The sequence below is a fragment of the Cinclus cinclus genome, chromosome 4 (assembly GCF_963662255.1).
Source record: "Cinclus cinclus chromosome 4, bCinCin1.1, whole genome shotgun sequence".
Lineage (NCBI taxonomy): Eukaryota > Metazoa > Chordata > Aves > Passeriformes > Cinclidae > Cinclus > Cinclus cinclus.
In genome coordinates this window covers 15417270-15440035 of record NC_085049.1, presented here as the reverse complement: position 1 = coordinate 15440035, position 22766 = coordinate 15417270, and the positions used below count along the sequence as shown (strand labels likewise).

The following is a 22766-nucleotide window of genomic DNA, read 5'->3' as shown; positions in this document are numbered from 1 at the left end:
CTCCCAAAAAGACCATGGCAAGGTTTCATTTTGAAAATGCTTTAATAAGGAAGTGTTGACAACACCATTTTGCAAAATGTAAAGGTAACTATACAAATTCTTAATACAAAAAGAATAAATTAAAAGCAGATATTTTTTAATTCTGCAACTTTTTCTACAACATACATATTTTTTCCCTTGATTACAGTTGAACAGAATCCAGTAAAATCATTTTCCATGCTCTAAAGTCAATTTCAGGAGAGACCTAATTTTTTGGGGTTTTTTTTTTTCCTTTTTTTTAAACTAGAGAGTCCATTTTACACAACTTGTAATAAAACTATTGACATTAATATATATGTAAAACTTTACATCTAGTTAACTAAGCAGTAACTGGTCATCTGATAGCACCTGAATGGGGATTGGCTATGCCTGAAACTAAAACTAATACAGAGTGAAAACAAATTGGACTGATTCAACATTTTCAACACTCGACTGCATATAATATCATTTAAAAATAAACCCTGCCTCCCAGCACAGTCCCGTGCAGGGACCGTCCCCTGGCTCCTGCCCACACAGAGGGAGTGTCAGACACACAGACTGAACGTGGTTGTGGCTTTATGGCAAATGGAGCCTTGAAAAATAAAAAAGTAAAGGAGGGGTTAAGTTGGTAGTCAAGTGCTTGTCTATAATAGCTATGTATATACCCCTCTGTGTTATACTTAAATATGTTAATCTCATATGATTAACATTTTATGTACATTTGTGTTTAATTGAATTGAGCTAAACAGTAAAACCTGTTTTACTTAATCTGTCTTTACTACCAGACTGGCTGCTCACATGTGCCTTGATTGCAAACCAGAAAAGCAGAACACAAAGCAAAACTCAATCCGTTTCTAGAAAGCTTTTTCTCCACTCCAGCCTGTTTGCAATTCAGGCTAAATATTAACCCCCCCCCCAATTCAGGGCTGCCACCTTTTAACCTTTGCTGCAAAACTGCAGAGCTGGTCTTGGGGGAATTAATCGTTCTTCCTGTAGTGCCCAGAGGCCTCATAGTGCCACTGTTGTTGAATTCTTTTTAATTAAAAGAAGGTACACAGAAAAAAAACCCCAAACCACTTACCAGGGAAATTAAAAAGAAAACAGACAGTTGCTCAGAGCCCCTAAAAATCCTTGGGCTAAATTATTTGCTGTAGCTTAATTTGGTCCTTATTTAATCCTTTCACTTTAGCTACCACATCTTATCAGTAAAATGTCATTAAACAGTACTATCTCTTATCCAGCTAAAAATCCAATTAGGAGCTTGAAATAATTCCCATGTTAAAGACCCCAAAGCACAAAGAGATGGTGAAAACGGCATTTTGTGTGTCCAGATTAAGGCTGCAAGCTCACCACTGGCTGTTCTTCCAGAATTGAAAGTATGGCTTCAATTACTGTCACAGTGCATTGCACTCTGGTGTGATGCTTCAGGGAGGCCCAGAAGCACAAGGTTTCTGTGGTCACCTTTGTAAACCCTTTGCCAGTGTTTTTGTGGATTTTTTTCAGAGGGATAATTCATTTATGCTTCAGGTGTGAACACTGAAAGAGTTTCCTTATCACAGAATTACCAAAGGATTTGTGTTAGAAGTGACATCATCCAGGTTCCAACCCCTGCCGTGGGGGCAGGGACACTTTCCACTAGACCAGGTTGCTCAGAGCCCCATCCAGCCTGGCCTCTTGCCCCATCCAGTCCTGGCTGTGCCACAGGTTTCTCTGGATAAATAACAGCCTTTCTGCCTGTCACTGCCTCATCTCTGCAAGGCCTCCTCCCCACCTGACCAGTGATGAGAGGCAGCAGTACAGGGAACCAAAGCCAGCACTTCTGGTGTGAGTTGCAGAAAGGCATTGGTATGAGCTGCTTGCATTAATGTTTAGAAACCCCATCATTTTTCAAAGCCTAATTACACAGAACCCCTTCTGTTTTAAAGCCTGGAATGCAGTTTTCCAGCAATCTTAACACCAAAAAGGTGTGGCAGCCCCCCAAGTTGCAGTGTTTAATTTGAAACGTTTTGCTCTACTTTGTCTGGTAGATGCTGTTGTTATTCTTGGAAAACACACACACCCACGCACACACACACTCACTCACTTTTTTTTTTTCCTTTTTCCTTAAACTAAAGCTGACTTCAGTTTCTGCTTTTCTCAAAGTAACCCCCTCCAGCCGTTTCTTTTAATGCCTTTCCCATAGGAAATCATTGTTTGCACGCACCAACGGGGGAAGGCCGGGCACCTGCCCCCATCAAGTGGCGATAAAAACAGCATAGCACCGCAGTGAAGACTAAGATGTGCCAGCTCCAACATCCACCTAGATTGTGCACTTGTTCGTTACAAAAGTGTCTTTGAGGCCTTTGAAAGTTCCATGGCTTGACGTGTATAAAGCATTGCTCTAAAGTATGTGTAAACTTGCAGCTCCTTCCAGGCCGTGCTCGTGCTGCTCCGGTTGGTGTCCCACGCCTCACTCGGTTGCTTCTCTTTCTCTCTGGCAAGGGAAGATTTGCTGGTTGTCCAACCCCGCTCCAGGAGCCTTCCTGCTTCCCAACAGACTGGTTCTCCCACACGGCAGCACACAGGTGATGAGCCCTTTGCTACACTGGTGCTAAGGAAGGGGAGTGGAACTGATATGTGAACAGCTTGGCCGCGTCAGGTCAGGTTGATCTCAATGTGCTTTCCCTCGGATTTCACGTTAATGCTTTGTGCAGAAATAGATTTGAATTTATTGGCTGTATCTGTTTGTGGAAAGGTTTTTTTGGCAATTTTTATCTGTATCAAAACAACCAATACAATCCCAACCTCTCCATGTATTAGTGGGCTCTCTGTGCCAGCCACAGAGATGCTGTGAGTGCAGTACTTGCCTCTGCTTTAGGTAATGCCTTTGTAAACCTTGTCTGTCCAGTTCAATAGTGGCTTGCAGACAGTGATGCTGTGATACCAGCCCAGACCTCGGGTGTCTGCAGCACAGTAGGGGTTGTTTTGCTTCTGTGTAGGTGGACTCCAAATGAAGAAGGAAATGCCATTTTTCATGGGGTGGTCGTGTCTGCCGTCAAGTTAAAGAAGGGAGATGTTCTTGTAGCTAGAACTTGCTGAGCAACTCATCCTGCCAACAGTGGTGTGGAGATCTTTGGCAGTGCTGACGTGATTGTGAGACTGACACATCTCTCAAGTGATGGGATTTACTGTTTCAGAACGGATGCACTTTCAGGAATATGGCCTCCATTTCTCAGCCACTGTCCTCTTCCCACTCCTTTAAAACTAATGCTATTGGCTTCAGCTTGCAGGTTGTGGAACTCTTACTGCTGTTACGTGCTGTGGAATGCTAATCTTTGATATGAGCCTTGAAAGGCTTCCATTGTTTCAAAGGAAAACCAATTTTGGAACTGACTCTTCAGATGGCTGCTCCTCTCCACCCGCTGCCTGTGGCTGTGGGAGGGACAGGCACCTGTTTGGCAATGGGATGTGCTGTACTCTGCTGCTGCCGTGGTGGATGTCTCAGGGCCAGTGTTCTATAAATGCTGTCTTGAATTGCATCGTGGAAAAAGTGCTTAGAGTTGAAGCTGGTGCTGGGTGACAGTGCATCTGGGTAAGGCAAATGAGAGGCAGTGAGGTGATCTCAGAATGGCATTGATGTGATTAACTTGAGGTCAGGGGTTCACACTAGAGTTCCAGGCTTGGCTTTTTCCTGCCCATACCACTGGACATCTGCTAATTCTGGATAGAGGGGAGAATCCAGGAAACAGCTATCATTGTAGTTCCTGCAGGAGAAAAGAAACTTTGTGAGGACAGTGAGTGCTCCTGGGAAGTTCAAACCATGAGCATAAAACATTGTGTTGTGGGTGGAGAGGAATGCAGGGTATTCATAGACCACACTGCACTTTGCCTGTATCTTCTTCTCCCCAGCCCTGGGTACAGCAGCAGTGCTGTGCCTCTGCCCTCTCTGAGGACTCTGCCTGCTGTCCTGCTCAGTAGTGAGTTGGAATAGAGATTTTTCTATAGGATGCTCTCCAAGAAGCAAGTCCTTAGAGCAGCTCAGTCAGACATGGGCTGTATTACCCAGTGGGAACGTTGAAGGAGGACGGTGGTGGTACTTGCTGTAGCACTTCTGCTCTGGCCAGAGGCTTGTGCATCACCGAGTGCTTCCAGAGTTACGTGGCTTTCCAGGGATGAACCAGGAAGGGACTAGTGAGAGCATGTCAGTCTGATGTGGAAAGGACCATGTTCTGTTGCAGTAACCTAGTCCTCATCTCAGGCTATATTTCCTGACAAGCTACTGCTTCTTTTGCTGCCTGGCTTTTCCTTTGCCTGTATTGAGCAGACGATACAATCCATAAGAATTTCCTTTGCTGTTAATGTTAAGGGTTCTAACCAGCATCAGCTCCTGGCTTAGGCTGTGGAGCTCCTGCCCAGAGGAAAACAGGTCAAAATCTGAATCTTTTGAAAAGTGATTGCTATATCTGCGCAGTCGTAGCCAGAATTATGTCTCACCCTCACACTTTGATTTGAACTCACTTCCAAACTAGAGATTGTTTTGAGGTCAAAAGCAGGAGGTGCATATTTTTTCTGTTTAGTGAGGGATTCTCACTCCTTTCCTGAATTCCCTCCCCACCTCACAGGACCAATCTCACATCTGGTGCAGTTCCTGCTTCCTCTGCCCTGTTTTCCACCTGGTTTCCCCGGGATTGGTGTCTGAGAGGAACCTGAACAAGGGCATCGACATTCGCATGTTAAAGAGCCTTTTGTTTCCCTGCTCCGTGCTGAAGTACAGAGGTTTATGGGATAACTCTAGAAAGCTGGGCTTAAAATGCTTGTCAGATGCCAGCTGTGAATAGTTGTAGATTCAAATGAGAGTGTCAGACAGCAATGGCAGTTTAATTAAAACAGAAATACTCTGAGGGTTTTTTTGTTCCCTCTGTATTCCCACAGGAATGGGGCCAGGGTTGCTCCTTGCTGCAAACAGCCTCAGCTCTGCAGCAGGGAGGGAGGAAGAAGAGGTGACAGAGCTGTGGCTGGAATGAAGCCAGGAGCTCTGGCCAGGTCCTCTGAGATTATCCGAGCTCGTGTCCCCACCATGCTGCTCCCAGACTGTTCCCACAGCGCTCTGCCCACGCTGCTTTCAATTGTTCTGAGCCACAGATTAATTTCCACCCCTCCCCACTTTCTGTGCCCCTTCAGCCCCTGCAGGGACACAGAGCGGGCTGGCCCCATGTCCCTTTCACAGGGGAAAGTGTCACAGGCACAGACTCGCTGTAAAGGCACAGAGGGGGCTTAGAACACTCCCAAGCACTGCAGGAAGCCTTGCTGGCAGACAGACACAGCTGAAGGGCAGCTCCGGCGGCACAGCGGGAGCCGGGCACTCGCACTGTGCTCATGGACTGAGGGGCACAAGGAGGAAAGAACAAAACGTTCCCTTACTATACCTCTATTCATCAGTACTTTGGTGGGTTGGAGACTGAGACTCATCCATAGTGGGTGAGTTGTCTGTTGCTTCTCTGAACAAAGGAGAGCAAAAAAGGAGGAAAGAGGAGAGAGGAAATGTTAAAGAAAAGAAGTGACACAGACATTGTTATGAGCTTATTAATCCAGTGAGGAAACAAGTTGATGAATCATCTTTAGAAGAAGTTAGTGACACAAAAACACGCTGGGGAGAACTGTCAATCTGTTGAGTCGTGCTGGGTGGGCACAGCTGCTCCTGCAGTGGAGGAATCTGTGTTGTGCATCTCATGGCAGACTGTATCCACTCCTGTATTTATACACATACACCTTGAGTGCTATGCTTGGGTACAAAACAAGTGCTGATTTGTCTCAAATTCTTTTTGCACTGCTTTTTGGTGCAGGGCCTAAGATATAAATTCACATAATCTCACTTTGACCAGCTGAGAATTCGGCTTGATGTATTTTTGCTGTGAGAGACAAGGTGCAGGACTTAGTTTGAATGGAAAAATAAGAAAATTTGGGATTATCCAAACAGATGTCTCAGATAACTGCTCACAAGTTCTGATTCTGCTCATCATCGAGATATTTAGAAGAATTAGGACTGGGATGGAGACTAAGATTTGATTTTAGACTCAAACCCTTAATAGTGGAAATTGCAGTGTATGGTAAAGGTAGGTACCTTATCTTGCTACCCCTTGACTTTTTGTGAAATGGGACCAAGAACATTCTCCTGTTCTAAAGCTGGAAGCACATGCAAAGACCATATGAAGCTGGATGTCAAATGTGTGAATTTAAAATACAGGTAAGCCTAAGGGGTTGTGATTATGGTTCTCTTCATCTCAAATTTAAAGTGCAGTCACAAGCAGTGCTGGAGTAAAAGCAGAGGTCAAACCTGGTCATAGGTGACATGGGTAATTAAAGAGCAGGAGATTTCCCAGCGGCTGCACAGTGAAATATTTTCAGTGTTAGTCCCAATTCATGACTCAGGGTATCACATCTGTTTTCCTATTCAAGGGACTCAGGTATTTTGAGGACTGTGGTGTCAGATCTAGCTGATCTCACCAAACTCTCATCCCACAATTTAGGATGTGCTGAGTTAGATGGGATCTGGAAATGACCTTTATTTCACATGGCAGGACAGAATTGCTGGACAGAGAGTGCTAGAGAGTACCCATGGGAGCTTGCAAAAGGCTGTTTATTTACTCCTGGAACTCCCTGCCTTGTCAAGAGGTGCCAAAGAACCCAGTTACTGTACTTATGTTAGTAATGGCTATGAGTGTGTAATGCTTCCCTCTAACTCTGGTGAAGCACCTTCATGTTTGTGGTAGCTGAAAAAAGATGCCTTTAAAAGTCATGCAGACCCATTGCTGGGGAAAACTGAGCAGAAAAATGAGGCTGCTGCACACACAGGCGTGGCTGATAAAAAAGAAACATCAGCTATTGCAACATATGAAGAAGACTGGAGGAAGGAGACTGTCCAAGCAGGAGGAACCTGCAAGGCTCCTTTCCTTGTGGATCTGACACTGTTTGGAGCAGTGCTGTGTGTGGATGACTCAGACATGTCTTGGTCAGCCTAAACCAGAGCTCCACCACCACAGGAGCAAGGTGGGAGACTGGAAATGCTCCATGTGGATGTAGGCTATGGAGCACATGGAAAACATCCCCATAGCTGTGTTTGTGTGGGGGGAGCTTTTTCTCACTGGCATTGAGTGAGGTGGAGTCTCTAACCTGAGCATACAGACACTCACCCAGTCTGCCACGTGAGAATGTGGTGGGGACTGCCTGGTGGCGTGGCTGCGAGCTCACTCGACGGCGTGGAACTCCTCTGGCTGTGAGGTAAGGCAGCTGGAAAACAACCAAGGGTGGAGAAAAACGACTGGTGAGGTGAGAACATAAAGGTCAGGGTGGTTGAGAAGCATCAGCTGATCAGACCAGCAGAAACATGTCTGGCTGTGAGTAAACACAGCCTGGGACCAACCTCGCCCTGTTCCAGGGTGACTGCCCGAACATGGCACAAGAGCACAGCCTCTGCTGACACTGCTGCATGCCATGGGCTGGATCTGGCCTCGGCTCTGCAGGAAGACTCAGTCTCCAGCTGAATACAGCCACCCAGACACTACTGATCCTGCCTGGGACACACCACGCTTCTCCCAGCACAGAAATTTGGTTGCTGCTGCCTGGATTCCATGGATCCTGAACTGGAGGAGCTCAGCCTGCCAGGCTAAGCCTCCTGCTTCCGGAGGTGGTGGGAGATGCTCTGTGTCCCTAGGAGCTAGGGCTGGCAGTGGTGAGGGCCTGGACAAGTACACTGTTCATGTGCTAAGGAGGAAGACAGCTCTGAAGATTTCAAAAGCTACAACTTTCTTTCACTGTGGATTTGTGAAAAAATGCCTGGCTTTGTTGACAGTCCTATTAGGGACTGAAGAAAGGCTTAGCTTATTTGAATGAAGACAGAAGCAAGCTGGACTATACATGGGCAGTGGTTCTTGGGGGAATTTCCCTGGTGAGAGTCCAGCAAATAAATCCACATGACTGAACTTTCTTCCTCCTCGAGTCTATACAGTGTTGACCCTCTGAATTTAATACAACCCTAGAATTTAATACATGCCTAGAAGTCTGATCCTCTTTGAAGGACAGTGCGCAGCCCAGTTGACCTATCAGCTAGGACTGAGCAGCTGAAATTACGGAGACATCTACCTGGCACCCCTCTCTCATCCATTAAATTCTTTAGCTGCTGCAAAATGACACTTAAAGGGAAAAACAAATTTTAATCTGCTTCTCAGAGCTGACAGCTCCTGAGGTCAGTATCCTCTGATGGCTGTGACTGGGAACACTCTGAACACAAAACCAGTCTATGCTGCCAACTGGTCAGGCCATGCTGTGATTACTGAACATACCTGAGCTGCACAAGTATCACATTTAGGTTTAATGACCCAGCTGAGTGGGGGAATGGACTGACTGACTGTGATTTTTATGTTCTCACCCCAACCCCACCATTTTCCTGAACTGGTACCATTTCCAAGGCTAACTAAAAGCTTTCCAGTGTTATATGGGAACAAAAATGCCCATCAACCAAAGGGGGGAAGACAGATTTTCACAGGGAGACACAGGAGAGTTCTAGCAGTCGCTCAGTTGGCTCCTGGTCCTCCCCTGGTACTCCTATGAGTGTTGGCTTCACACATCAATCAGCCTCTTCTTGGGCAGCAGTTGGTGGCCCATGAGGAGCCTCTGACTCCACACTGGAGTTGATGGTGAGTGCAGGGCCCCACTGGTGCCAGCGTGGTGGTCACCATCAACTGGACACCAGGGTGGGATGGCAGAAGGCCGGCAGCCAGCATGGGTGGACAATGCACTGGTCTGCCTGGGAGGCAGTGGCAAGTGCAGCCAGAACAATGTTGTCTCCCATGCTGAGGCATGTGGATCAGGTTTTTAGGAAGTCCTTGATCTGTCCACACTGGCTGGACAAGGAGTGACTGATGGCCAGTAAATATTTAACCTTGGACTGTTTCACAGTACACTGTAGCCTTCTCAGTGTAATGACTTCAACTGTTTTTTTTACCATTTAATATTAACAGCACAGATGTGTGCAACACTTTGTACATAACACAGAGGCAAAATACTGCACAAACTTCAGCACCCTGAATTTCAGGGTATTATCAGCAGAGTTACTGGAGCTGCATGAGAAAACCAAGTCTCAGCAATGCACAAAGATGTCATCGCTCAAACATTTTCATTGGAGGTGGTGGGGCTGGGACATTTTAACTTTTCTCATGCTTTTGGTGTTTCACAGAGGACATATATTCTCCTATTCTGTGCTGAACTCCTGCTTGCTTTGCTGCTCCCCTCTCTGTGATTATGTGATGCTCCCTGTAGCTTTGTCACCTTCAGCCTCTAGTGGCATCACCCAAAACCCAAATGCACTCTCAGGAAAGACCTGGCAGTAACCAGGCTTTGATCCCTCTCTGTCTTTTGAGCCCATCATTGAGAAGTAATGATTTCCATGGAAAAACATTCCCACTGATCAATGTCTTGGACAAGGCCTGCCTCACATTGTTACGCCTCCAAGCTTGGTGAGCAGTGTGTGCAGGCCAGATAACGTGCTGTGTTCTGGCACTGCTCTCCAGCTGGGGTGTTAACACCTAGCATGGATCTGGGCTGAATGAGGCTCCCATCCCTCCAGCCCCTCTGCCTGGGCCTGGCTCTCACCTGATGTTGCTTTACACATCTGAGGCATTCTCGTGACCCGGCTGTGTGCCACAAAGGTGCTTTGAGAAGATGTGCTGTACTGGGAGCTGCTGTCTGAAGAGGTGGAGCTCGTGTGCGACAGGCGGCTGTGCTCCTTGTGGGAGGCCGTGGACCGCTGGTACCAGAGCCGCAGCTCGTCCGACACTGCAGTCCTACCCGAGCCCTTCTCATGGCCCTCCCTGCCCAGAGATGGAGTCCTTATGATCTGGGAGCGGGACGGAGTGAGCCGGACTGAGTCCACTTCATCCCCATGCCAGTTCTCCTTAAACATTCCCCCTGCTGTGTAGGAGTTGGAGGTTTTGAATTGTGCTTTCACACTGTAGTGTCCCTCCTGGTCATTCTCCAGGCTCCTCACCACCACGGGTGTGGAGCTGCCCTCAATGTACAGGGGATATTCTTTGATCCTGTACTGGGAGGAGGGCTGGCTCTGGCTGTGCAGGTAGACACGGTGGTGTCCCGTCCCATTCCTTGCAGCCAGGTTGGGCATACTCCCTGAATTGGAAGAGACCAGGTTGCCTGCTGATTTGTGCCTTTGCCTCTGCCGTTCTCTGGCTTTTGATGGAGAATCCTCTGCCAGGGTGGAGTAGTTTGGGTTCATCTGAGCGGGGTAGTAGTGCTCTGAGCTGGAATGGCTGGTGCAGGAAGAGCAGTCGTCCATGGGGTCAGAGCCATTGCTGCTACGAGTCCTTGGGGTGTAGAAATCAGGGCTCCCTGTCTCATTTTCTGAGCCGAGGAGCTTTCCTTGTGACTCCAAACTGGAGCTCCGGTGTCTAAAGTGCTGAGCTAAGCTGTGCAGTCTGGTTGGGCTGATATCTACTGACCTGCAGGTACCAGGAAAAAAACCAAGGTGTAAGTCAACAGGTTGAATCATTCCCCATCCCTGTCTGTACACACAGCCACCAAAGGAATCTGAGGGCACTGAAAACCTGAACCCTTCCAGCACTGCTTGGGGCTGCTGCCTGCAATGCAATCTGCTTCCCTGCTGCTGGGCTGAGGTGATTAGGCCCTGCTCCTGTTCCTTCCTCTCCAGTTCCTTGGTGGTGACATTCAATCTGCAGCACCATGAGGGACATAAACCCCTGCCTGATCCAGTTTCTCTGCGGCATGCCACCCTGGTAAAAGCCCAGTCTGAAGGGTAAAGCTTGGGAACCTCAAGACTTGGCTTTGCTGGTTCATCTCTCTCATGGCAGAGCTCTTTGGATCAGCACCATCCCTTTGATACCAGGTTCATCATCCTGCAAATCCCAAAACCACACAGACCACAAAGGTGGAGAGATTCCCTTGCAAGTGGCCCATGAAAGTCCGGCATGGGCACAATCCACTTAGAGAGAGACAGATAGACAGACAGACAGACAGGCTGCCCATACTTAGCCCTGAATGTTGTAATTTCTCCATTGGTCATTGAAAAAGTCACCTCTTGTCAAGCAGCTTGGTGCTACTGGGGCCTAGCCATGGGTAGCACGTGCGGACTCTCACTGGTGACAGCCTTCAGGCAACCACCCCAAATCACAGCTTTCAAGGCTTGATTCATGGCCAAGTCTTGGAGGTCTCTATTCACCCCAACTGTTTGAAGAGCTCCACCCATCCATTCAAGGAGCAGAAACACATCTACATGATGGATGGCTAAGGTCACGGCATGCAGCTCATGAATGAGCTACAGACTGAGAAATGGATGTTTCAAACACCCAAATGGCCCCTACCCTGTCAAGGCCACTTTTCAAGCCTGTGCCAGGCTCATTTCTCATACAGCTTGGCTCCAGTGCTAACAGACATTGCACCATTGAAAGGCACCCTCAACCAAAAGTTTGTAACAAACAACCCAGGGCCTTAATGTCTTGTATTGTCTCTGCCCAAGGCTGATGTGTTGGCATGACTCTTGATTTATTCTGAGCTAAATGATGGTAGCACTTCCCCTTAGGGCAGGACACCGACCAGCACACAGCTCTGTCTCAGCTCTGCTCCCTGCTGTGTCCATGGAGTTTGTCACAAAAGCAAAAGAGCAACGAAGCTGAACAGTTTGTAAAAATCCTGCTGAAAATCGCAGTCAAGTTTGGCCCCACACATCAAATCATCTCCCTTACTTCAGCTCTTTCTTCTGTCAACCCTGGGCTAAATTTCACTGCCACCTGGGTCCCCAGCTGGATCGGTTTATACAGGCTCTTGATCTCCACATAACATCACACACATGCAAACATTTTATCCATGAGGGAAATTAACGTTATTCAACATTTTGTATCAGACAGGAAGCAACATGTTCTCTCCAGCTGGATCCATGGAGGAATTTACTGCAGAACTTAGCAGTAGCACCACATGCACTTTAAAAGTGGCTTGTAGAACCTATAAACAGTCTGGGATGAAAAGTCCCAGCATAATAAAAGCTTGATCACTTCAGGGGAGGGATGAGGGGCAGAATCATGTTTATCTGAAGGGATTTCAAGATGTCAGTAAAGGAGAGATTCTCTACTGGCATGAGCACATGAGCCTCTTACGTGAACAGGACTGGTTTGTGTCCTTCCCTGAACTGGGAATTAATTCATGCCCTGAGGGAAGGATAAAGCAAGGTAAATTTACTTCAGGGTAAGCAAGGTGAGGCTGGAGCTGAGAAGACTTACCGCGTGGAGTGGACGTAGTGTGGACTGCGTACCCGTAGGTCCGGTGTCGACGGCATGCTGGACTGGGAATTCCAGTGGGGAAGGCTCCGGATGGGGCTGTTCTGCAGTGAGCTGCTCCCTCCTGCCTCGGCACAGCTCCCGGTGCTGGGGAACCTCTTGTGACTGCTGCAGAGGAAACACCCTGCTTCAGCTCTCCCACAGGAATTTGGGAAAGTGGCTCCCACCCATCCTTCCAGATCTCAAGCACATGTCTGGGATCTAGCGGGGTGAGTGGGAGCTGAGTCAGCTGCTGCTCTGAGCTTGTGTCCCAGCACTTGTGCTTCTACACTGCCAGAGGTCAAGGCTAAGTCTTGTCAAAGCCCTCAGATGATCCACCATCCTACCCTTCTAAATGTTTTGTAGAATAACACTGAGATACCAAACAGCAATTACATGGCTGTAGCCCGTTTTTATGACCTGCCTATTGGCCAGAACACTTACAAGTCTCCTTTTCGTAAGGTACAACTTTGTAAATTTTGAAAGGGCTCCCACCTGTCCCTCCTGAAAGCAGGGAATATCTCCGCAATGGAGCTTCAAGAGGGCTGACTCACCTGGAATGGCTGTGCGAGGAGCGCTTCTTGACCTTCTCATAGGGCTCATCCAGGGACGACTCGCTCCACATCTTGGGTTTGATGGGGGACTTGTCGTAGTCGTTGCGGTGGAAATGCATCTGGCGGAGACCTTCCAGCGACTGCGGGGGTGGTGGCCGGTTGTGCAGCGGAGGCCGGGGGGGGAGGCCTTTGTGTGGGGACTGCAGAGGGGAGATTGTGCTGGTCACCTGAGAGTCCTCTGTGAAGAGAAGGGAGAGAGGTGATGGCTGTGTGACACCTCCAATGGCAGCACAGCCCCGAGAGATGCCATCGCACCTCCAGAGCCTGCTTCCTTACCCTGCTTCCCCTGGCTGTATTCAGGGCCTTCCTCAAGACCTCACTTTCAGAAGGGCACTGGCTGACATTCCCATTTTGGGAGAGAAAGGCCAGCAAGAGTGTGTGATGTGTTAAAACAACTGAAACTTGAGGGAAAATAAGGGGGCATTCTAGGACTGCCTTTCTAAATAATTCAGAGCAGTAACCACTGCTTCAGGCCTGATGTCTGATTAAAAGATAGAGTCAGGGGACACCAAGTTTTTTCTCCTGGGATCCATCAGTGGACTATTACACAAAACACAGTAATTTTCCACATATTAACAGTAATTCCATTTTGAGTGTCAATCAGGAGTTCACACATCCCTTCCTGCTCTCTAGAACATACAGCAGCCAACATACCATCCTCAAGAACAAGGGCATCTGAGAGGGAGCTGTCTTCACTGGCAATGTTTCCTTCTGAAGAGAAGAAAATACAAAGATGGTCAGATGGTCCAAAGAATTGCAATGACTGAGTGCTGAACTGCATCATGATCTTTATCCACTGAGTCTTAGCCTTAAGCAGTCACCCACGCCTTCCTCCTCCCAGAGCAAGAGGCAAAATTCCTATGAATGGTTGACTCAGCCCACTGTCAGTCTGGGAGCCAGAGCTGCAGGTCAGGTCTCTCAATAGCAGGCTGCCTTTCAAGGAGCTGCGAACTCTTTTCAATAACTGGGGATTAAAACTGAGTCACAACAGAGAGCTGAGATCTCCAGAGGATGCAAACTGGCACAGTGCCATTAGGGAGATTTACATCTTGGCCCTTAAGGACTCTGGTTTCGATCCATCTTCTTAAAATGATCATCCTGTTGCTAACTAAAGGCTCACACTAACTACCAGTTCTGTGGAATTCAAGGAAATGTTTTCAGAGCATCCTCTGCAGCAGCAGAAAACGTTCTCAGGTCCTTGGCATGCAGGTATTTGAGCTGACTGAGGACCTGTGTCCTCATGGCTGTCTGCTATCTCTGACTGAGGTGCAATTTGGAACCCAGGTCACAAATACAGCAGCTCTAATCTCAGTCCCTGCCACAAAGGCACAGAGAAAAGCTCTGTGAGTCAAAGGGAAAGGGGAAAATCCGCAAGGGAGAAAGAACCACAGCAGAAAGTTAATGGATTTCACAAAAAACCAATCAACAACCCAATAAACCATAAAGTGCCCTGAGAATTACATTGTAATAAAAAAAAAAAAAGAAATATTTGAACACAGCAATGACATTGCTCCCACTTTGATTTTACAGATGCCTTTGAGCTAGAGAGCTCACCCCAATCTGCTAACATTAATTACATTTGTACTGCAGTGCTCTGGAGGAGACACCAAGAGAGTGATTTCATAGGTGAACAAAGGAGTCCCAGCCTGCTCTGGTGACACCCTGATCACCACAACACAGCTTTGCTGCTGTGACCCAGCACATCCCTAATGCACAGCACCCCCTGACAGCACCCCTGGGGTTTTCCAGGCAGCGCAGAGAAGAGGAGGGAGGAGAAATTTGGTAAAATATTCTGCTCCCTGCCCTCCACAGACCCTCTGTGATGCTGTGGGTACCAAGTCCCACTTACCATCTATGATCAGGGAGGCTCTCTGGGTTGGCTTCTTCCCAGATTTGATGCGATACTCGTTGATGGCATTCTCGATCTCCTGCAGTTTCTTCAGGGCATTCAGGTAGGATGTCTTCCTCTGCTTCTTCAGCTTTTTGCTGATGTTCGGGTCGCTTGCCAGGCGCCGCGCAGCCTCCGTGATCTGGGACTGAATGGCAAATTCCCTCTCCAGGCGCTCCAGCTCTGCCTCCTGGCGAAAGGCAAGTGGATTCTGGTTACCACCAAACTCCCTGAGCCCACCTATGAGGAAGCTCTCCAGAACCTGACCAGTGGCCTCCAACAAAGCCTCTCCATCAGCAAAGCATCCATAGTCATGCTGCTGCTCTCAGGGCCTCCTTAAGCATATCCATCTTGCCTTCACCTGCTCTCAAAAGTGCCTGGAAGCACAGCTGGTGGAAGGGATGACCCATACAAGGAGGATGTGGGTGCTCCAGCCCTAACCCTGATGTGCTGTTTGACTTTTCATGCAGTTCAGTATGGCCAAATTCAATTGTGCTCCACTGCTCTACCACACATTCATCCTTTTACAATCATCTGTGGGTCACATCTGCCTCCCAGCTGCTCCTTCTCCCTGTTCTCTACCTCCATATTTAAGCCCCATTTGATTTCACTGCTATGTAGTGATGCAAAGCCACAGCATCAACCTCCTTGACAGGTTTGCTTGGCACCCACCAAACACTTTGAGGTAAAACAGTGCAAAGATGGGTTAAGTCTTCTCCAGTGTATGGCTGTCAAAATCCAGGGGTGAGTATGAGATGAAGTAATTATGGGCTGCTGCAACTGATGGCACCAGAAAATTGTCTCCTTGAGTTACCAGCCAGGAGGGTGATTTCAGAGCCAGCAGTGTGTAACAGCCAGCTCTCTGTATACCAGAAAGAACCAATGCCCTCAGCATTACCCCTTGCAGGGTCTCAGCTGAGCTCTGAAATATAACCAGGTGTACCCTGGAAGCCACCTATCCATTTTTGGTTAACCTCCAAAGTAAAGGGACTTAGGACAATTTATGCCAAAGCATAAGCTGATATAGAGCTTCCCAGTCTGCACCAGGACCCTAAGCTGTGAGCTTCAAAGGGCCTTGCTAATCTGCAATGGATCTGGCTACATTCCCCAGCTCGATGGAATTAGTCTGCTAGGAAGAAGAACCCAGTACATTATTAATTAAAAAAAAGGGGACAAGTTTTTCTACTTTTAGTGAATGGTGAGACAGTCACATATTAATGGAGATTCCCGTTACGCAAGTTCAAATCCTCTCTTTGCTCAGCAGCAGTGTAAAAGCTGATGCTGTGGGATTTAATCAGACTGAAGGCGTTCTCTGAAGTTTTTATTCTGGGCTTATGGCTTAAAAAATATGCCTTTGCTATCAGTGATGAGTCAGCATTGCCTTAAAACTGTAATTATAATTTCCCTCACTTCACTGAAGACTGAACCCACCTTCTGTCTTTTTAACAGATCCCTTTTTGCTTTGAAAACTTTATAAACTCTATTATTGCCAGACCTATTAAAAGTGAACTTGACGTGAAAGGACATTTTAAGGCCTGGAATTAATCAGGCCAGGAACCTGATTAATCATCTTCTGGTAAAAGCCTTCCTAGAGTCAGGAATTACAGACCAGGTAAAAGTTATTACCAAGAAAAAAACCAGGATGCTTCCCTGCAAGTCTGACAGAGGTCTTGCTGAAGGTATGGTGAGTTTGATGTGAGAGATGTTATTGCAGACCATCACAGATTCAGCTCTAATCATTCAGTAGGAAAAATATATTAATTTTCCTACTGTCCATAACTGTCTATTTTCCTCCAGTGAGGCCCCTATAAATAAAGCTCTAGGAAATGAGAGCTATCATCTGCATTCAGATGGCAATGCCTTGCTTCAGGTCCTTGTCACAGCTAGTAATTTCAGTCCTGAATATATGTGGTTGAGGGAATATTTCACCTTTTGTTTTAAATTGGTTTTCCAGTGTTTGCACTTGCTGAAAAGTTCATGAAAACCATTGCTATCCTCCCCAAATGCTTTCAAACTGGCAGCCAAACACAGCTTAACATCACTCTTCAAGAACAGAAATTAATGGTTTTCAACATAGCCTTAAAATTTGACAAAGAGAGGGATGGAGAAAAGCTGAGTCAGCATGTTTGGATTGGTGGTGCTAAAAGGCAGAGTGCCTGCACTGGGGAGGAGCTGCTTTACCTTCCTCTCTCCCCACCTAACCTTGCTGCTGGAGTAAGGAGATTCCTCACCCGCTGGCTCCAACAGCTGCCTTGTAGCAATAGGAGCTGGGGAAGCTGGAGATCAGGTTATAACTGAGCAGCCAACAGACAGCAGGGGTTTTGGGAGTAATTCAGCTAAGACATGCTTCCCTTTGAAAAGCTTAATTAAATGTGCTAGTTCATGAATATTTGACTGTGGTGGAATTCCTCTCCCAGGCTCCATTGAGAACAAAACTAAAGAGCTCCAGCTGTTTATTTTTTCAGCAGAAGGAAAATGCCAACAAAACGACAAATAGTTAATTCCCTGGCTGAACTGAACCTCAAACCACACAGTCACACCAGCTTCAGTCTCTCCTCCTACAAAAATAAAAAGGAAACTCAAGACTGGAATATACACAAGTGTCTTGAGACAAATGTGCCTCCACAGACAATAGTTGTTCTGTGAATCTGGTCCTGCCTTACAGCTGCTGCAGGCCTGTTTTCACAGCCATGGCTCAGGGCACTGACCCAGCACATTGTGGGAGCAAGGAAGGGAACAAACACTCCCTGGCAAACTTAGAAAAACGCAGTTCCCCATAGGTAGGGATGAAGGCTCTTTTGTTTAATGACTGGGGAGCAAAATGCTTTTATCTTGCTAAAGCAGGGCTGAGATGGATAATGGTGATGCTTTTCTTCCTGGTTAGAGGGGGCCTGAATTCGGATTGCTACTGGAGTGGGAAGCAAGCATCTGTTTGCAAAAACAAGACAGGCAGAAGTAAGGCTCAGATGGCTTTGGAGGCTCCTGATACGCTCCCTGCTCACACAAATCACTGCACTTTGTCAGCAAAGCACACAAAGCACTTGCGCTGCCATGGTCCAGTTGGTCACCCAGACTATTTCTGTTACCTCTAGCAAAGCAAGGGCTGAACTTCAAGCATTTAACCTTTACTCCAAATCTGAAATAAAGTCCCCAACTCTCAACTGGCTCCCCATTCTGATGGATATTAAAAAACCCAAATGGGTACTGTGACCAATTACAATAATTTAAAACAAAAACAACCGTGGGATTGATGACTACTGTGTGATGCTCAGTGGACATCACAGAGACCTGAGGTGTGGACATAGGTCTGGAAGGGAAGGGTACAGCCTCACCTCTCCCTTAGGCAGGATTTTCTGCTCATCCAGTTTAAAGGCAGTTCCTATTCTTCTCCTTACAATAGGTGGCTCCTCCCCAGGATCCAGGGGGTATTCTCGTGGCAGCTTTCCTGTGAGCTCCTGTAAGCAGAAAATGCTGTCAGTGTTCTGGGAAATCCTTCAGCAAAGCAAAGAACACCACCACTGTTGTGTAACCCTAAAATGACAGGCACTCATTAACAACATATCCAGTTCAGCCAGCTGATAAACACACAGGAGAGCACCCAGCCCTGCAAAGTCAGAACCTGACACTGAGGGTGGGGACCTCTTCTCTAACCTGTGCACTGTGCATGAACACAGATCTTTGTGGCTTGCCCATGGCAGGTCTGTAAGTGGTGCCCATCCCTAGGGTGCCGGGGCCTGAGGCTGAGCAGGCTTGCAGCACACAAGTTTTGATCTCTGCTGCAGGGAGAGCAGGAACCAAGAGCTCCTATCTGCTGAGCTACTTCTGAGAGGGGTGAGCAGACCTGAGAGCCTTCCTGCAGGATGCAGCTCTGCTGAGTCAGAGAGCTGCAATGGTAACAGCCATGCAGGTTAAGACCTGCACAGAAAAACATTCCTACCTGATTCATGATGTGGCTCATGAGAGGAATGCAGTGGAAATGGTCGCTTAAAAGCAGTGCCTGGTACCTCATTACCTGTCTGATAACACTTCATATATTAGAGTGCCTTCCAAACCCCAATGATGTCATGGGCAGCTTTAGAGCAATTATTAGCTGATACTCTGTCAGACTGATAGGGTTATTTGGAAAGACATGTTCAAAATCTGAAGCAAATCTCACAGAATTTCAGAATATGTTGGCCACAGGAAGCAGCACTACTGATGTCAATGCTGTGGGGTGGTTCCCCCAAGCCTACACAATACAGGCACATATATCTGAACTGAAGGCATTGAACTGCCTATGGAAAAAGGCAGGAGCCTGACTACCAGCACAGCCCCAACTCCTTGTACTCAAAAGTCTCCCAATGAAGGACAAAAGGCTTTTGTGCTCCTCAGCATCAGTCTTGAGAGGATCCAGCTGGCAGAGTAACCTAAATCGTCTGAATCCCAAAGAACAGCAGCTGACCTTAATGCGAGTGTGGGTGCACAGCCCAATCCTGGCCTGCCCCGGCCTCTCCCCCACTCCCTCATGGGGTTTTTTCTTTCTACTCTTTTCAGGTCACTAGGAAACAAAGACCTGGCCTTTTCATATCTTCCCTTTAAGAAGCTCCCAGAAAAATGGGTTTGCAGCAGAGCTCTGTGTTGATGTGCACAACCCCCTATTGCAAGAGGCATGGCTGCAATATCTCAGAGTCCCACTCTGCACTGCCCCTCCAGCCCTGTGGGGTTATTTCAGTTTTTCTTTCAAAATGTGTTCCTTGTACTGAGATGTGGCTCTAAGCACCGCATCGAGACACAGATTCCTGTATCCTGAGGGCAACAGGGGTATTTTCTTTATAGCTCCTAATGTGATATAAAGCAGGGCAGTGGGTAAAGAGTTAATCTTCTGTAAAATCTGTAAAGATCAGAGCAGAACAAAATTAATGTGGGCTACCATGGTGCCTCCACAAGCTAAAAAGTATTCAAAGGCACGATCATGAAATGTAACCTAAATTAATAAGTAACTGGAGTAGTGATGGCCCAAAGTAACCTGATGCCAGCATTATGAATGGTTCTGGCCATGCCTTCTTAATTATGTCCCCACCTTTTAACTTTTTTTATCTCCAGGTTTGCCACCTTCTTCCTCTGTTTTGGCCATTCCCATGCCAAAGCAGAAAGGACAAAGGGCACCTTGAGAGGAAGCTTTCAACTACCAGCTGCTGATGGATGAGTTGTAGGGTTGCTAGATGGGGTCAGATTCCAAGTGTCCACTAACTGCCTCTCTCAAATCACCTATGGAAAGCAGGAACACTTTCTAGCAGCTCTTAATGTGCTGACAGATGGGCTCTGGCCAGCCTTGCCACAGCACATTAAGGAGTTATTGCTCCTCATCCCCAGCTCTTTGCCCCAGTGGGAGCTTTTGCTTACATCCTGGTTGCTCCTGAAGTGCCTGAGGCTGCACCAAAAGCAGGGCTGGGATTAAAGGGAAGGTACTGGGCTGTGAGCTCCTGCAGCTGTGGCACAGACACATCTTCCTCTGCTTCCGGTGCTGCTGCAAGCATTAGTCACCAGCAGTCAGGAAGGGTTAGCTTAGGGTAGTAAATTCCTCTGGGCCAAATAGAGCCTCCAGACCCTGACTTGTCAGCCCCTGAAGAGCTGTGATTTTTTTTTCCTGTGGATGATCTCAGCTTAATGGATTTAGAGATTGGATCTGGTCCTGTGACGTTTCTCACAGCACAAGTTGTTTGCCGAAATCAACCAGGACTTCTCAGGTTGGAAGGCATTGCTCCCATGGAGTAAAGAATGGGAACAGGGGCAGCAGAGATTTCTGCTGATGTTCTTTTCTTAGAGGTATTTTCCCCAACTTGCCCTTTTTGGCATTAATTGAAACAAAGTTCAATGAGGCCTGAATCAGTGACCCATTTCTCCCGTATTTTGTCAAAAGGTAGATACACATCAAATATCAAGCAAGAACTGGAAGATCTCTGTGCCACTGTCTGCATCCGGCTTCCTGTTGTGTTACACATCACAATTTGTTATTAAAATCAGATACACAGGCCCAGTAAACATGGGAGTATTGCTGAATGACCTGAGTACACTGCTGCTAATCTCCACACACAGCTGCAGCAGAGTTGTGATTTCCCCAAACATTGAATTTATCACTAAATGGCTTCCTATATACTCCAAAATGAGCTGGCAGGTGAGTGGGAAGGTTTTGAGTTCCTGAGCTGTCCTGCATGACCTGGGATGACCACAGTGCTTCCTCTTTGGAAGTTCTGACACCACACTGGCATTCATTTCCAGCAGTGCCAGAGCTGACTGGTTGAAGGCAATCTACATGGAGCAGATGAAACCTTGTGTGCTGTATAGCAGAGCATGCTCAGAGATGAAAAGCATGTAAAGCTGGGCCTGCTCCAAGAAGAAAGTGTCCCAGCCTCAGGCTTTTTTTTTTTTTTTGGTAATGGAGTCAAAAGTCTCTAAGAAGCGATGACCAGCACATAGAACAACTTGGTATCAGAATATTTTTATCAAAGTTAGTAAGAAGCCTGGCTGAATGCAACTTACTCACAATTCCAAAATGCAGACATGGATGCTGAGCACCCTTGAGCACTCTTGCCCCAAGCCACCCTTGCCCCAACCCCACCAGCTGATGTAGGGTCTCCTTCTCTAGGAGAAAAAAGCCCGGACTTTGTAATCCGGAGTTGAAACAGCTGGATTTCCCTGAGGCCCTTGCAATGCGTTTTGTAAGAGGTGACTGTGGAAGGAATCTCATCTCCTGACCCTACCCCACCTCCAAACAAGGAGCATGCTGCTACAAAGCAAGAAACAAAGTGTTCCAGTTTATAAAATGTCCACTGCCTACCGCTTCCCGCAGGCACAGTTTCTTTAGCTCTTCCAAGCGTTGGCGCAGGGTCTCTTCCAAAGCTTCTTGCCTGGACTTCAGTGCAGCCAGCATGTCTTTCTTGGCAGACTGAGAACTGTCTGACTCTTGGGAACCTGTCAATAAACAATGATTTCACTAGGCCAGCTGACAGCAGAATACACATCTGGAGTGCTTGTAATTTTACCAAAGCCTGGATGCAGTCCTTCCAAAAAGAAACTGGACTATGACATGAAGCAGGTGTTACCCAGTCACGTTTGTTTACAGCAAATCCTTAATGTTTAAGCTAACAGTCAGAGATTCAACAGTGGAGCACATAAAGACATTTGTAATCATTATCCTGAAAAATAAAAGCAGCAAAATTATTCATCTAAAGACCTTAGAAGAAACCCACATACAATTCCCATGAAAGCTCCCAATGGCAAAGTACAGTTTACAAAACCTGGGAGATGTATTTTTCTTTGGAAATTAAGTCTAGGAGAAACCATCTGACAGTACAGCCCACTTCTTAAGAACTGCAATTATCCTAGTAGCACACATGTAATTCAATCTACTTACAGGGCCTGTTCTATGAAAAACTGTAATGGAACAAAATTACCTAGCAAGATTCCTTGTAAAATACACCAAAAAGCCCCAACCATAGCTCCTTCTGGGGTAGTAGCTGTTTCTTGTGAAGATGTAGGTCGAGATATTTAACTGCATGTTCAAGTAGCAATTACCAGCAACGCCACTGAAGTAGGTCTGTGCATTAAGTCAGACTCTGCTACTTAGATGTCATGACAACATTTGCAATTTCAGCTCTTCAGGGGAACTTCTTGATGAAATAATCTCATCCTTTGTCAAGCAACCCATATACAATAAAGGATGGATATTCTCCTTATCCCTCCTTTTGCTGCTGGTGTATTGATAGAAATATTTTTTTTTATGGCAGTGACCTGTTCCCTGCCCCTCTTGAGCAATGGCACAGAGAAAGCAGACCTTTATAATCTGCAGGAGTCCGATACAACAGGATGCTACATGGAATTTTCTGTGCACCTGTCATCAGATGGAGGTCAGAGTGGACTCCTGGATATGTTTGCAGCTTGACCCCCAAGCAT

General features: G+C 47.0%; 1 protein-coding gene across 2 annotated transcripts in view; it reads right to left on the bottom strand.

The window, feature by feature from the left end:
• Positions 1 to 5206: 5206 nt before the first annotated feature.
• The window catches only part of FRMD4A (FERM domain containing 4A), a 190244-nt gene continuing 172684 nt past the window's right edge, over positions 5207 to 22766 (bottom strand). For both annotated transcript variants that reach the window (XM_062491677.1, XM_062491676.1), the window contains exons 15-23: positions 21652 to 21785; positions 18167 to 18289; positions 14796 to 15024; positions 13601 to 13657; positions 12887 to 13124; positions 12297 to 12461; positions 9646 to 10505; positions 7188 to 7284; positions 5207 to 5495 (exon numbers count right to left, since the gene is read on the bottom strand). In XM_062491677.1, coding sequence (XP_062347661.1) covers positions 5426 to 5495; positions 7188 to 7284; positions 9646 to 10505; positions 12297 to 12461; positions 12887 to 13124; positions 13601 to 13657; positions 14796 to 15024; positions 18167 to 18289; positions 21652 to 21785 — 1973 coding nt within the window. In that variant the 3' untranslated portion in view covers positions 5207 to 5425. The remainder of the gene's footprint in view (positions 5496 to 7187; positions 7285 to 9645; positions 10506 to 12296; positions 12462 to 12886; positions 13125 to 13600; positions 13658 to 14795; positions 15025 to 18166; positions 18290 to 21651; positions 21786 to 22766) is intronic.